General features: G+C 36.7%; 1 protein-coding gene across 1 annotated transcript in view; it reads left to right on the forward strand.

The window, feature by feature from the left end:
* Window positions 1–16,027, forward strand: part of LOC107549303 (membrane-associated guanylate kinase, WW and PDZ domain-containing protein 3-like) — a 124,594-nt gene that overhangs the window by 88,656 nt on the left and 19,911 nt on the right. Inside the window, exons 2-4 of the mRNA XM_016230343.1 lie at window positions 1,655–1,771; window positions 8,550–8,669; window positions 14,184–14,390. Coding sequence (XP_016085829.1) covers window positions 1,655–1,771; window positions 8,550–8,669; window positions 14,184–14,390 — 444 coding nt within the window. The remainder of the gene's footprint in view (window positions 1–1,654; window positions 1,772–8,549; window positions 8,670–14,183; window positions 14,391–16,027) is intronic.

Genomic DNA, 16,027 nt, shown 5'->3' on the forward strand with positions numbered 1-16,027 from the left:
CAGTGGTTCTCAATTCCAGTCCTTGCGTACCCCCGCTCTGCATGTTTTGCACGTCTCTCTTTGTTAACACACCTGATTCAGATCATCAGCTCGTTAAAAGTGAGCTCCGTGCATGAACTGTTCCGATTGACATGGTCCCTACACAGTGTCCATTGCTCCCTACTCCCTGAGCAGGGGAAATCCATTGAAGTTTACTTCACTTCGGAATATTCATTTACAGATTTGCGCCGCTACCTGCAGCATCTTCACACACATACGAAACTTACTAGAGAAGCGTGAAGTGGGACATAATATACCTCTGTAAATAAATACAATTTAAATTCACGTCTCGCACACTTAAATGCCCTTTTGTATATAACATATACGCTTCCTTCAAACTGGAATCATGGAGGAACATCCGGTAATGTCCACTTATGAGTGTAGGCACACCGGCGGCGCCGTTCGGCGTCTGTCCGCGGCACCCAGCTACGTCATGTTGTATTTGTAAGAATTGTTCTAGACCAGTGGTTCTCAATTCCAGTCCTTGCGTAAACCCGCTCTGCATGTTTTGCATGTCTCTCTTTGTTAACACACCTGATTCAGATCATCAGCTCGTTAAAAGTGAGCTCCGTGCATGAACTGTTCCGATTGACATGGTCCCTACACAGTGTCCATTGCTCCCTACTCCCTGAGCAGGGGAAATCCATTGAAATTTACTTCACTTTGGAATATTCATTTACAGATTACAGATTTGCTCTGCTGCGCCGCTGCCTGCAGCGTCTTCACACACAAAAACGAAACTTACTAGAGAAGCGTGAAGTGGGACATAATATACCTCTGTAAATAAATACAATTTAAATTCACGTCTCGCACACTTAAATGCCCTTTTGTATATAACATATACGCTTCCTTCAAACTGGAATCATGGAGGAATATCCAGTAATGTCTACTTCGCAGGGCACTTACAGTCAAATATACCAAACTTATGAAGCAATAAGAGAAACATACAAAATGTGAAGAGAGGGGGTACGCGAGGACTGGAATTGAGAACCGCTGTTCTAGACATGCCAAAAATTTGACGCTACAGCACAGCAGCTCTTCTTCTTGGTTTTCTCTGATGCAGTGCACTAACTCTGCAGCAGCACTTCTTCTTCGTCGTCTCGTCTGATGCACTCACTCAACCAAGCGTTCTAACCCCAACCTCGCCCCTCCCCACCCCCCAACCATTCGAATTTCTGTAGGCGGGAATTATTTGTAATGATATTACAAATCTAATGAGCCACTTTGTGATATCACAAAGCCCGGAAAACAAAGGCTGTAGTCCAAACGAGCCGTTCGTTGTAGTTTTTGAAAAGCGATTTTTAAAAAACGAAATATCTCCCTTTGGAGTGGACTTTGAGATTTGTACATTTCTAGATCTTTTTAATGCCCAAACATACACACTACACACTGACTAAAATAAAAAAATGTAAAAAGCATAATAGGACCCCTTTAAATGGGCTAAGAGCCCGTTAAGTCTCATTATCTTATGAAAGAGCAACCTCCGAGCAGTAACGTATCCCGTACCTACTTCTGTTTCCATAAACTGATAGGTTTTCTAAATTTCCGTTTGCCTTTCTCTCTCTCTCTCTCTCTCTCTCTCTCTCTCTCTCTCTCTCTCTCTCTCTCTCTGCAGGTAAAGTGCTGAATGCTGATTTGAGGCATTATCTTAGTCTGCAGTTCCAAAAAGGATCAATCGACCACAAACTGCAGCAAGTGATTCGAGACAACCTGTACCTGCGCACCATTCCATGTAAGACACACAGAGACACACACACACACACACACAGACAGACTGACACACAGACACACAGTCAGTCAGTTCATTTCTATTTTATATTCATATTTATTTGTTAAATGAAATGTATTTATTAAAATGTACTTACATGTTTTATTTGCAATATTGTTTTAAACAAGCTTCTTCATACATATGAAAAAACTGATACTGAAGAAGTGCCAGTAATGGTAATAAAATGTGTAAAATGAACAAATATGTATATTAAAAAAAAATACAATAAAATTATTTGATCATTTCTCACACTGGTGTGTCTATTCATTTAGTTATGAAGAAAGAGCCTGTCAAATACATTATAGAAAATATAATTAAATACATATGCATATCAAATATATTAAATGAATAGATTTCTTTTTATTGTACTTTATTTTACTTTTGATTTTATTTTGTTATTTTATTTTGTCATTTTACTAAAAATTTTTATTTTATTAATTTAACTTTAAATTTTTTTTTAATTTTACTTTTTTACTATTTTATTTTAGATTTAGATAGGAATAGTTCACACAAAAATGAAAATTCTGTCATTAATTACTCACCCTCATGTCGTTCTAAACCCGTTCATCTTTGGAACACAAATTAAGATATTTTTGATGAATTCTGAGAGCTTAGACCCTGCATAGACAGCAATGTAAGTACCACGATCAAGGTCCAGAAACGTGTCAGCTGCGGCACCAGGGTGACGCGGAGGAGACGAATTGTTGAATAATGACGTTATTTTAGTTTTCTTTGCATACAAAAAGTATTCTCGTAGCTTCGTAAAATTACGGTTGAACCACTGATGTCACATGGGATTACTTTGCCAATCCCCTTGTTACGTTTCTGGACCTTGATCGTGGTAATTACATTTAAGCATATATATATATGTCCTCTCTGTCTTTTTCTGGCAGTCTGGTTATCTCATCTTACCTCTCATTCTTTTTCCATTTGGTGTTTAGAGTGAATCCTTTGGCCATTTCTCACACTGTTAGTGTGTTAGTCTGTTAGTGTAGTTGAGGAGACAGAGCCTCTCCTCAGGCGAAATCTCTCGTGTTGGTCTGGCCCTCTGCAGCGCACCGCCAGCTCTCCTCTGTGATGCGCCGCATGAGATGCTGTTTCTCTTGAGAGTTGTGGAGTAGCTTTCTGAGAGCATGTTTCTTCTCCAAGCAGTAGCACACTACTCATTAGTTTCTCATTCAGCAAGTTCGTTATTCCCTATTTAGTCTAATTTGATAAGTGACTTTGACAAATATGTCATGAAACGGGGGCAAATTTACTACGACACTTTAGTATGTGGCATTTCACCGCAAAAAAAAAATCGACGTCTTTCTTGCATGCTACCTGCAGCATAATCTGTTTTCCTGTTTCATAAAATCAATTCAGTCTGTTTTTTAGGAAAAACATACCTTCCTAAGCAATTGTAACTTGTTATAGAATGCACCAAACCTGAAAAATTTATTTGTTATTGATATACAAATTCATTTTAATGCAAGTTGTGACAAAACCAAAATGAACCTGAAACAAGCCTGAATACATTTTGATAAATCAAAGAAACATTTGATAATTGATTAAGATGTACCACGATCAAGGTCCAGAAACGTGTCACCAGGGTGACGCGGAGGAGACGAATTGTTGAATAATGACGTTATTTTTGTTTTCTTTGCATACAAAAAGTATTCTCGTAGCTTCGTAAAATTACGGTTGAACCACTGATGTCACATGGGATTACTTTACCAATCTCCTTGTTACGTTTCTGGACCTTGATCGTGGTAATTACATTTAAGCATATATATATATATGTCCTCTCTGTCTTTTTCTGGCAGTCTGGTTATCTCATCTTACCTCTCATTCTTTTTCCATTTGGTGTTTAGAGTGAATCCTTTGGCCATTTCTCACACTGGTGTGTCTGTTAGTGTAGTTGAGGAGACAGAGCCTCTCCTCAGGCGAAATCTCTCGTGTTGGTCTGGCCCTCTGCAGCGCACCGCCAGCTCTCCTCTGTGATGCGCCGCATGAGATGCTGTTTCTCTTGAGAGTTGTGGAGTAGCTTTCTGAGAGCATGTTTCTTCTCCAAGCAGTAGCACACTACTCATTAGTTTCTCATTCAGCAAGTTTGTTATTCCCTATTTAGTCTAATTTGATAAGTGACTTTGACAAATATGTCATGAAACGGGGGCAAATTTACTACGACACTTTAGTATGTGGCATTTCACCACAAAAAAAAAAAAATTCTTTCTTGCATGCTACCTGCAGCATAATCTGTTTTCCTGTTTCATAAAATCATTTCAGTCTGTTTTTTAGGAAAAACATACCTTCCTAAGCAATTGTAACTTGTTATAGAATGCACCAAACCTGAAAAATGTATTTGTTATTGATATACAAATTAATTTTAATGCAAGTTGTGACAAAACCAAAATGAACCTGAAACAAGCCTGAATACATTTTGATAAATCAAAGAAACATTTGATAATTGATTAAGATATACACTACCTAAAATACAACAAAAACACTGTGAAATATTATTACAATGTAACTTTTCTTTATTTGAATAAAGTAATTTATTCCTGTGATGGAGTTTTTAGCATCATTACACCAGTCTTCAGTGTCATGTGGTTCTTCAGAAGTCATTCTAATATCATATTATTCACAAAAATATGAAGCAGCACAACTGTTTTCAACATTGATAATAATAAGAAATGTTTCTTGAGCAGCAAATAAGAATTAAAAATAAGCAGCTAAAGTTTATTTTTAACAATCCATGATCATCACGCTCATCACCAATTGTTTTGTGAAGCTGTCAAAATCAAATACTATTGCAAAGAGGCTGTTATTGAAGGCAGCCTGGGGCGGTGCAAACCATATTAGACTTGACAGCAAACAAGCAGCTCTCGAGTAAAAGCGCAGCAAAGCGCCGTTACTGGTGTCACGTGTGCAGAGGGCGTTTACGTAGACTTCTTAAAGGAACAGCAACAAAAAAAACACCTGTCATTTGTAAAGGTGAAAGACAAGGTTATAAAGAAAGCTTGATTGATATTATAAAGTGGACTTGAGAGAAAGTGACCCATTTAAACAGCTTGAAATACAGCCAGCGGAAGCTGTTTAGCTGTGCATTTTATCGCTGGCAATAAATGTTAGACATCAGCTTTTATTTCCCAGCTGTCGAACAGTCTAAAAATAAACTTTCTGATTAACACATTTTTGTTTTATTTCTGAAATTGTTGAAGTTTAAAAGAAGAATTAATTATGAATAATTCCCCCCAAAGAATGAAGAATTGCTCTTTGATGTTTATGGAAAATTACATTTAATAAAATTAAAATGACAAAGAATTTCCACTGGATGCCAATTTAAGCATATTATCTTCTTCTCTTGTCCTTAGGTCACTCTGTTCTTGGTCTAGTTACTCCCCTCTCTTTTTCTCTCTTTACCTTAGTCAGTAAGTTATGAGAAGAGCCTGAAACGGCAGGGTATAGGAAAAAGAGTTGGAGGAAGAGAGAGCCTCCAGTGTTTGCAGTCACAAAGCTGCTTTATGGAGCTATGAACAAAAGCTCTTAAAAGTTCCTCTGACGGAGAGGAATAAAGAGCAGCCTAAGGTGCCACTCATATCCCTTCTCCACCAGAATGCAGCCGGAGCAGGTGCTCGCCCGGGGGATCTGCGGACTTCTTTTAGAATGGGCCTGTGATTAAACTGACTTCAGAGGCCGACTAAGATGTAACTGGCTGTTATTACATAACCTGCTAGCATCACAGTCTTTGTTTACAAGACTTTGGGCGCACCAGAGTTTACGCTGCATCAGACAGCTGTGAATGCATTAGTTTCTATTGAGACGGTTTGTCGCAAAGACATAATGCGTTTGCGGAAGAGGTGTTGCATTTTGCAAAAAAAAGTCTGGGATAGTTTAACTATGAGAGAATATTTAAATGGGTCATATGATGCGATTTAAATTTTTCCTTTCTCTTTGGAGTTTTACAAGCTCTTGGTGCATAAAGAAGATCCGTAAAGTTGCAAAGACTAAAGTCTCAAATCCAAAGAGATATTCTTTATAAAAGTTAAGAGTTAACCACGCCTACCTAAAACGGCTCGTTCTAACACGCCCCCACATGTCTACCTCACTATGTGGGAAGATTTGCATAACGCCGCCCAAATGTTCACGCAAAGAAAGAAGGCGTAACTTTTATTCTCGCTGTAGTATTGTTGTTGCCGCTGCCGCCATGTCGTGAAGACGCTGTGTGCTTCATTGTGAAAGCGAAACTACTTTGTTTGGTCTTCCAAAAGAGGACGATATCTGCTTCGTCATGCCTAGAGCTGATCTGTGCTGGTCGCTGAGGCAATACATCAACTTAGTGCTGTGGATCGCCGGATCAGCTTTCACCGTGGACGAAGTGGAGTCCAGCCCGGGATCGTCACATGTGGTTGCCGCTCCTTCGTCGAATCCGCCGGCCGCGCCGTTCTCAAGCCCGCCGCCTCTGCTCACTCTAGCCCGGCCTCAGCTTACGCTACCCCGGCCTCAGCTCACGCTAGGCCGCCGTGTGTTTCGTAAAAATTCAGTTTCTTATGCTCACCAAGGCTGCATTTATTTGATTAAAAGTATGGTAAAACAGTAATATTGTGAAAAAATGATTACAATAAAAAAAAAAAATTTTTTATATTGCAATATATTTAAAAATAATTTATTCCTGTTATAGCAAAACTTAATTTTCAGAAATCATATTGATATGGCGATTTATGGCTTAAGAAATTTTCTTTTTTTGCATTAAAAAAATTCAAAAGAACAGCATTTATTTGAGATCTTTAATGAATGTCTTTTCTGTCAGTTTTGATCAGTTTTATGAGTCTTTGCTGAATAAAAGCATTAATTTCCTTTAAAAAACAAACTATGTAAAAATATTGTATTATTTTATTAAAATAGAATTCATAATAGTCTTTCAGATGGACATGGAAAATAATGTGGCTGGAAACGCAGGAGCATCTCTTCTTTCATTCTCCTCCATTCTTTATCCTTATTTTATGGATCTGGAACAAGTTAACCCCTTTTAACCTTGCCAGTGGATATTCACATATCTGTAACCAGTGCCATTGCCCTCTTCTTGTGGCATTTAAACAGTTGCTCTCTCAGGAAAATATAAAGGAGCCCGTTTTTAATATTATTTGCTCTTAAGTTAGAGTCAAGTCTCCGCAGTCACTTGACATGGCATTTTTAGTTTGCTGGTTCTAATGTAAATGTCCTTCAAATGACAGAAGAGCCTAATGGCATTTCCTAGCACTCACACGAACAGAGCCGAGAAATGTCATCTTTTATTTTTGGCCTTTTATTCGCAAGAAATACCACCCTCGGATGTCTCTTATGAGGATTTTGCTGCTAAACAACCCACCTCTGAAATTAGGTCCAAACATGTACGGTTTATATTTGATATTTTTTGAGCAAACACACTCACGCAGGCTTAAACACACAGAATTAACATTTTTATCTTGGTTTAGAGGTGAAGAAGCAGACATCCATTAATAGTTCACCCAAAAATGGAAATTCTGTCATCATGTTTAAATCCATATGACTGTTTTTCTTCTGCTGAACACCAACAAAGATATTTTTTAGAATGCATTTAGAAGATTCCTTTGTCCAAAGTGACTAACTTGGCATTCACATTTAATCAGTACATTTTTATTGGTTTTATACTTGTCATTTGTAAAGGTCAAAGATTAGGATGTAAAAAAAGAAAGTTTGACTGATATTACAAGTAGACTTGAGAGAAAGTGACCCATTTAAACAGCTTGAAATACAGCCAGCGGAGGCTGTTTAGCTGTGCATTTTATCGCTGGCAATAAACGTAGACATCAGCTTTTATTTTCCAGCTGTCGAACAGTCTAAAAATAAACTTTTAGATTAACACATTTGGTTTCATTTCTGAATTATTTGAAGTTTAAAAGAATTCTGAATAAATTCCTCTGTAATAATGAAGAATTACTCTTTGATGTTCATGAAAAATTATACCCTTTTATACCCTTTTTGGAGCTTTAGTCAGTCCCAGATCACGATATTCTTTTAGAACAGCTTGAACATTCTGCAAAATATCTGCTTTTGTGTTCAGCTGAAGAAAGTAAGTCATACAAGTTTGGTACAACATTAGGATGAGTGAATGTTGACAGGGCTGTGCAACCAAAGGGTGAAAATATGGTATATTTTAAAGACTACTTCACTGCAGACAGAGTTTTCAAAAATGCAGAATGCTTTGGAGACTGAATCTAATTTTATGCAGTCTGTGCACACTTTCCACCTCTGTGTCACCAACTCCCTTGTGAATGGAGCAATCTGTGACTACACTATGCTTGAATAACACTAAATAACACAAGATTTCCTCTGATATGATGTAATATGTCCTTGTTCTACACCATTTGACTAATAAGTACATCTCTCCGTGTGGTGTTTCCAGACCATTTTCACAGGAATTATGTTAAAGCATGTGCTTTTTCATCTTTTAAAGCCTTGCGAATAGCCAAAACCACCCCCCTTATTTTGGCTATATTTCCATATAATCCATCCAGATTCTCAGTTCCAGATTCAGAATCCAAGTTTCCAAATCTCATCTATGGGAGTTCTATTTACAGTTTCAAGTGGAGTGCACTTGTTTTAAAAGGAAATGCTGGGAATCCAATTTTAATTTTGCTCAATCTGAGGCTGCGTTTAGACAGACACAAAGTTTGCAGTGAAGGGGATTGTGGGTGTAGGATATTCTCACTGTCTCTAATTGTGTTTGTTTTACTGGAAGGTACCACCCGGCTGCCCAGAGATGGGGAGGTTCCAGGAGTAGACTATAATTTCATCAGTGTGGGGGATTTTCGCATCCTGGAAGAGAGTGGATTACTGTTGGAGAGCGGAACATATGATGGTATGAAACACTGATATTCTTTATACAAACAGACATGAATGATCTCTCAAATCATGTGACTTGTTGAGAAGAGGTGTGCTGTTTCTTTTTATGGTTTTCACCTGGCAGGTGAAATTCACATCGAATGCAATGAAGCTTTTTTCGTTTAGAGACCATGAAATCTAAGTTTAACTCTACTCTTATGCTGCCTGTCAAACACTGCCATTTCTGGAAATGCACCTCTAGTGTAAAGATCCGATAGTCATGTTGTTTACTTGACTGACGTGAACTCTGTCACCAGCACCTCGAGGCATTTATCTTGTCCAAAAAGAATTCCATGACAGTGCAGCCTAAAAAATGAACTATGGATTTAGCCTCCAAATCTTACAGGCAGTTACAGAGTCAGTTAGCACAGGTTTATACCATACAAACATGCTTTGCAGGGCTTGAGGTAAACTGCTGAAAAAGGACACATAGGGAAGACAAAAATGGCAGTCTTTCTGCAAATAGAGTACAAAATATTTTTTTCCCTCAACAAACGTTCTATGAAAGGAGTTAAAAAGCAATACCTAGCTCCTTTTCATGCTAAGCTAATTAGAAAATAGTTTATCTTGTGCGTCTGTGTGTCTCTCAGAAAAAGGTACAAAAGCTGTACTGTTTACTGTAGGTACTTATATGTACACTTGAGGTTCAAATATGTACCTTTAAGGTTCTAAAATGCATCTTTTTGGGGTAAATAAGGTACAAAGATACAAAAATATTTTTTTTTACTGACCATTTGTTCATTTCTTATAATATGTAAATTGGTCACGATGTGTAAATATGTGTAAACATGACATGTAAACAAATTATGTACAAAATGTGTGTACGCACACATGTGCGCATGCACTGACTTTTAAAGTTTAAAAAAATATTATTTTATTTAGCAAGGAGGCATTAAATTGATCAAAAGTGACAGTAAAGACATTTAGGGGTAAATAAGGTACAAAGGTGTGTAGTTATTTTTTTACTGTCCATTTGTTCATTTTTTATAATATGTAAATTGGTCACGATGTGTAAATATGTGTAAACATGACATGTAAACAAATTATGTACAAAATGTGTGTACGCACACGTGCGCATGCACTGACTTTTAAAGTTTAAAAAAATATTATTTTATTTAGCAAGGAGGCATTAAATTGATCAAAAGTGACAGTAAAGACATTTAGAATGATTTCTATTTCAAATAAATGCTGTTCTTTTGAACTTTCTATTCATCAACGCATCCTGGAAAAAAATGTATCACTCTTTCCACTTAAATATTAAGCAGCCCAACTGTTTTCAGCATTGCTAATAATAATAATAAATGTTTCATGAGCAGCAAATCAGCATGATTTCTGAAGGATCATCTGACACTGAAGACGGGAGTAATGATGCTGGAAATTCAGCTTTGTATCACAGGAATAAATTATATTTTAGAATACATTTAAATAGAATGCAGTTATTTTAAATTGTAATAATATTTCACAATATTACTCTTTTTACTGTGTTTTTGATCAAATAAATGCAGCCTTGGTGAGCACAAGAGACTCTTTCGAATGCTATATATCATTTATTTTCAGAGCACTTTCTTTTTTTCTTCATTAATGAAGCACAAAAAAGCTTTGTGTGTTTATCCTCCCCTCTGCAGTCTGGTGGGTTTGGATGTCTCTGTCCTGAGAGACAGATAGCGTGCCAGGCGAGTGCATTCACTGTGGCCCCATGTCGACAGTGGGACCAGACTCATGCCAGGCAAAGCCTGCTGGGACAGGGAGCCATGCCAGTAGGAAATGCCCATATGTGCTCTGCTCTCAAAGAGGGAGACTTTCTGATCCTAGGACACACACGCATGCATGCTAACACACAGACGTACACTAATCCCGGCAGACTGTTCCTTAAAGGAATAGTTCACCATCAGGAAGTCACAATCCGGTTTTACAAAATATTTACTGCAATGACATTTTATCCTTGAGACAGCATTATATAGATTTACAACATTTACTGTCTCTCTGTGGTCATGCTTGAGCAATAGCAAACAGATGCTAGGCATTTCTGATTCCCTCATTCCAGTAGTGTGGATAAATTTACAACCCTCAAGGCAGCTTTTAATGTAATCCTGTCTAAGCAAGCTTGGTTGAATTAAGAGTTGATCCTGATCAATAAAGATTTAGCGCTCGTTGAAAGCACACAGACATAAAGAATCTCAATGGGGGCGATCTGTAAACATGAATAGACTGTGGCACAATACACTGTACTTACTGCCTGTTGAGTCACATATCAACATCATTTTTAGTCCAATGAATGGATAGATGTCCTGTGCTCACTTGGAATAATTCTCACTGAATGACAGGTTAAAGAAAGATGATCTTTGATTCTGTAAATACATAAAGTATTTATATGTTGGATAATGAAAATTCTATTTTTAGAGCTGTTATACATGGGGGGGGGGAATCTAGACATTTAAAATAATAATAATAATATTATATATATATATGTATATAGAGATTAATTCTGAGTCCAGATATAAGTATATTTGTACTTATGAAAATATGCAAAGAAAATGCAAACAAATATTGGGGGGAAAAAAGTATTTTTTTTTTCTTTGGATTTCCCTAGCAAAAAAGTAATGTATTTAAAATACATTTATTTCATACTAAGTATGGTTCAAATCTATTAACATATTTACTGACATGTCGCTCAAGACTTACTGATATAAAAATTATAATTCAACTTTATTTGGAGTGCCACTTGTGCACAATGCACATTTCTTAATATTATGCCTATAATGTTTTTTTGATGTCACTAGTTGTTGAGGATTGTATGATCTTTGAATAATATCAGTCTTTAAATGCAAAATATTTAAAGTGTACCTGAAGTATACTTGCAGTAGGTCCACCTTAGCACAATCAAATATACTTGAGTATATCTTTAGTTGGACTTCAGCACTACTTCCACACAATTAAAGTGCAATAAATACAAAATTCGTTGTTCCAATTTAGCAGATTTAACTATACCAGTTTAGTATACTAAACGTACAATTGCAACGTGTTTTTACAGTATTAAGTACATAAATATGTAAATATATTTGTAGTATACTTGGTATGAAATAAAGGGACAACGTTTCCCTCGTGGTGGGATTATACGGCTCTCTGCAGATTACTGGCGACAGATGACGCTGTACATCTGCTCTGATTCTGAGTGTAGAGCATACCTTCTAATTCATGGTTAGCTGAGTGCGTATGTTGTGATTAATCAGGGTTAAAGCGTCATGCAACGGCTCTAATTAGCCAAGCACTTACCTAGCATTTATTACAAACCATGTTGTATATAATAAAGTGTGTGTTTATCTGTGATTGAAGAAGTCTTCATCTCATTGCTGGTGAAGAGAAGTTGTTCAGTACACCACAGTTGTACAGTAAGTCTAACATCCAACATTACAGTATGTTGCAACTCTTCTAGTTGTGGAATGGAAAGTCTCTTATGCTCACCAAGGCTGCATTTATTTGATCAAAAATACAGTACACCAGTAATATTGTGAAATACGATAACAATTAAAACAAAACTTCTCTATTTGAATAGGCTACATTTGAAAATGTAATTAAATCCTGTGATGTCAAAGCTGAATTTTCAGCATCATTACTCCAGTGTCACATGATCCTTCAGAAATCATTCTACTATGCAGACTTGCTGCACAAGAAACATTTCTTGTTTTCATCAGTGTGGGAAAACAGTTGTGCTGCTTCGTAGGTTTATTTGCCTCTTTATGTCACATCAACAAGATCAAACTGTGGTTAAGTTGGTTTAAATATTCAAGCATCTCTTCCCATCTAATTGTGAAGTTCTTCGCCAGAATAAGCTGCAAACTGGACCGGAATTTACGCCGATGTTCAAATGTCTTTCTCAGTGAGACTATAGTTTTGGAAACATGATGTTTTTGCATGATGACGCACAAAATGTGTAACAAATGTTATGGTAGCAGCACAGAAAGTTATCTTACACTGTGACACTCTATTGTGAAATACGATAACAATTAAAACAAAACTTCTCTATTTGAATAGGCTACATTTGAAAATGTAATTAAATCCTGTGATGTCAAAGCTGAATTTGCAGCATCATTACTCCAGTGTCACATGATCCTTCAGAAATCATTCTACTATGCAGACTTGCTGCACAATAAACATTTCTTGTTTTCATCAGTGTGGGAAAACAGTTGTGCTGCTTCGTAGGTTTATTTGCCTCTTTATGTCACATCAACAAGATCAAACTGTGGTTAAGTTGGTTTAAATATTCAAGCATCTCTTCCCATCTAATTGTGAAGTTCTTCGCCAGAATAAGCTGCAAACTGGACCGGAATTTACGCCGATGTTCAAATGTCTTTCTCAGTGAGACTATAGTTTTGGAAACATGATGTTTTTGCATGATGACGCACAAAATGTGTAACAAATGTTATGGTAGCAGCACAGAAAGTTTCCTTACACTGTGACACTGGATATCAGGAGGTCTCATTTGTATAATGAAGAGAGACAGTGAGGGATAGAGTGAATATTCATCACTGCATATTCACGAGAGGTGAGCGAAGTTGTCAACAGTAGTTAATTGCTTGTGAAAAAGCCTATTCCCACATGGTTTCAGTTTCTATTTGCTAATTAAACTCTTTAGAATTTACAGTCTAAAATGGAAAGAATTAATCTTTCGACTGATTACAAGGATTATATTTTACATTGGCAAAAGATGAATATGTGACCTTAAAAAGCTGTTTTTTTTTCATAGAGAGATGTTAATGATGTCTAGGGGCAGCATATTTATTTTCAGGATGAAGGGAGCGAACAAACAAAACATCAAATTTGGATAATTTAAAGTAATCTTGTGTATAATTGGTGAAGGTTGAACAGTTGATTTGAAAAAAATGTCTTTCCATTGGTTGAATCTAATCATACTGAAAGTGATTTCTTTAGTCTTACATCAAGGGGAAATAATGAAGCATAACCCTTCAACCCATACGAACACACATACACACACATTGACATGTACCACCAAATTAGAAATTCATTTGAATACATTATGCTGCTCCACTGATTGGCTGTACCATTGTTTATGATGCATATTAATGAACTGATTTTTGCATGAGAAGATAGTGGGAAAAGTTTCATTACTGAATCCAGTGGTGAGTGTAATTACTTTCAAGGCACCACCGAATGGAAAGAGTATAACATTTCACACTGCATATTGGATCGTCGACACCTGCGTTTTTGAGATAGCGGGGACTAAGGAAGTAAGCGTAGGTAGAGATAAAGAGATAAATTTGCAGGCAGCTCCTGTCTCAGTGTTCCAGAATCAGCTGTTTCATCAAACTGTAGAGGTTTGTGGATTGTTAAATCAAAGCTAATGTAGCAAAAACGTTGAATCACACCTCTAAAGTTTCAAAGTATCTACTTTTATGACTTATTCAAAGGTATCATGAATCAAAAGAGGTTTTTTTTTTTTGTCTTCAAACAAGGCACTCTTCATTTTTCTCAGGGAACTTCTATGGCACTCCCAAACCTCCTGCGGAGCCCAACTTGGTTCAGCCTGACCTGGTCGACCAGGTTTTGTTTGAGGAGGATTATGGCACCGAAGTCCAACGAAAGCGAACAACCTCTGTCAGCAAGATGGACCGCAAGGACAGTGTGGTCCCTGAGGAAGAAGAGGATGAGGAACGGCCACAGCTCTCAAACGGCATCCCAGGTCAGGACAGACTTTAATCTGTGTGTTTTTGTCAACCAAAATGTGAAAAATTGCAGTCTAAAAATTCCCACCCATGTTGAGACAGACTGTGCTTCATTACTCTTTTTTTTTTTTTTTTTCTTCTTCTTTTTTTTTTCTCCAAACTTGAAATATATATCTTGGGACTTTGGCCTGGAGTTATTTTAGTATTATTTATATACTATTATAGTATTTATTCATACATTGAGTTAGCTTTATTTTTATTATTTTACGCTTTAATTTTAATTTCACTTTAAGTTTTAGGAATTTTCCTGTTATTTATTTAGCTTTAATTTTATTTTTTATTTCAGTTTTAGTTTTAGTCATTTTAGTACTTCAACTTACCGTAAATGTATTTACAGGTATTCCAGATAGCTGCCAAATCAACATTTTTCATTTTTGTTTATTTTTAAGTTTAAGCTTTTCATCTAATATTTATATTTAAATAATTTATTAAAAATGGTAATTTACTTCAGCTGCTGTGCTCCTGTCAGTTCTTTATTAGTAGTCATACTTCAGAGCTGTGACCCAAAATTTTTGCAACTGTCAGAACTTCATTGGATGTTAAGATCCATCGCAAAGTCAATTAATTGGCCGTTGGGGAGCATGTCAAATGAAGCGATCAAAGGCTGCTGATTTTGCCCCACAAGAAAGAAGTCTTTAATATTCTTGAAATTTGTCTCAGACAGCAAATCTTTGCCAAAATCGCTGTGTGCTTGAGGCTTTAACCTGCAGTATGCTTCACTCATGTGCAAGTGATCAGTCTGAGGCCTTACATGATCTGTCAGAGCAGAACCCCGTCCTCTACTCAAGGAGAAATCAGCACCGAGAGGCAAGCTTTGCTTAAAAAAGAGCCAAACCCCCTGCTCACATGCTCTCATTAGTTCACAGTATAACCTTATAATCCTTTTGAGATCAGCAGTTGTGCTTTCAAGGCTCGAGGCCTGAAATTTATGCTCTATTTGTATACTGCAGTACTTCAGAGTAGCGTTTGGCAAGCGAGTCACATTGCTCCATAATGGCTTGCTTAATGCGTGGAGGATTCATGTCCGTGACCCTGGTGTCGATCAGCTTTAAACATAAATGAGCTGTTTAGATGTTTACAGGGCTTTAACTTTTAACCCTTGCTTTTGACTTTAGGCAATATAAGCCTCTAGTGTCCCCAGGAAGAACCAAGCTTATATCTGCAGTATTTTTCATCTTAAATTATGCATGTCTTATGTAATGTTCCTATATTATACTTACATTAGGTGTATCCGTTTGTGTGTAGGCTGTGTGGGATATGTAGGTGTATGTAACTTGATAAAGAAATATAAACCGATTTAAACTTTCAGTTTCACGAACAGAAAGTACCATGGTAATTTTGTGGTGTTCAAATGTGTGAGTGAGAAAAAGTTAAATATAGTGTGCATATACATACAATGCAATGCATTAGTACCACACAAAATGTGATGCATATATATACACTGAACAAAATTATAAATGCAACACTTTTGTTTTTGCCCCCATTTTTCATGAGCTGAAATCAAAGATCTAAGACTTTTTCTATGTACACAAAAGGCCTATTTTTCTCAAATATTGTTCACAAATCTGTCTAAATCTGTGTTAGTGAGCACTTC

Source organism: Sinocyclocheilus grahami, unplaced genomic scaffold, assembly GCF_001515645.1.
Source record: "Sinocyclocheilus grahami isolate Dianchi unplaced genomic scaffold, SAMN03320097.WGS_v1.1 scaffold368.1, whole genome shotgun sequence".
Classification (NCBI taxonomy): Eukaryota; Metazoa; Chordata; class Actinopteri; order Cypriniformes; family Cyprinidae; genus Sinocyclocheilus; species Sinocyclocheilus grahami.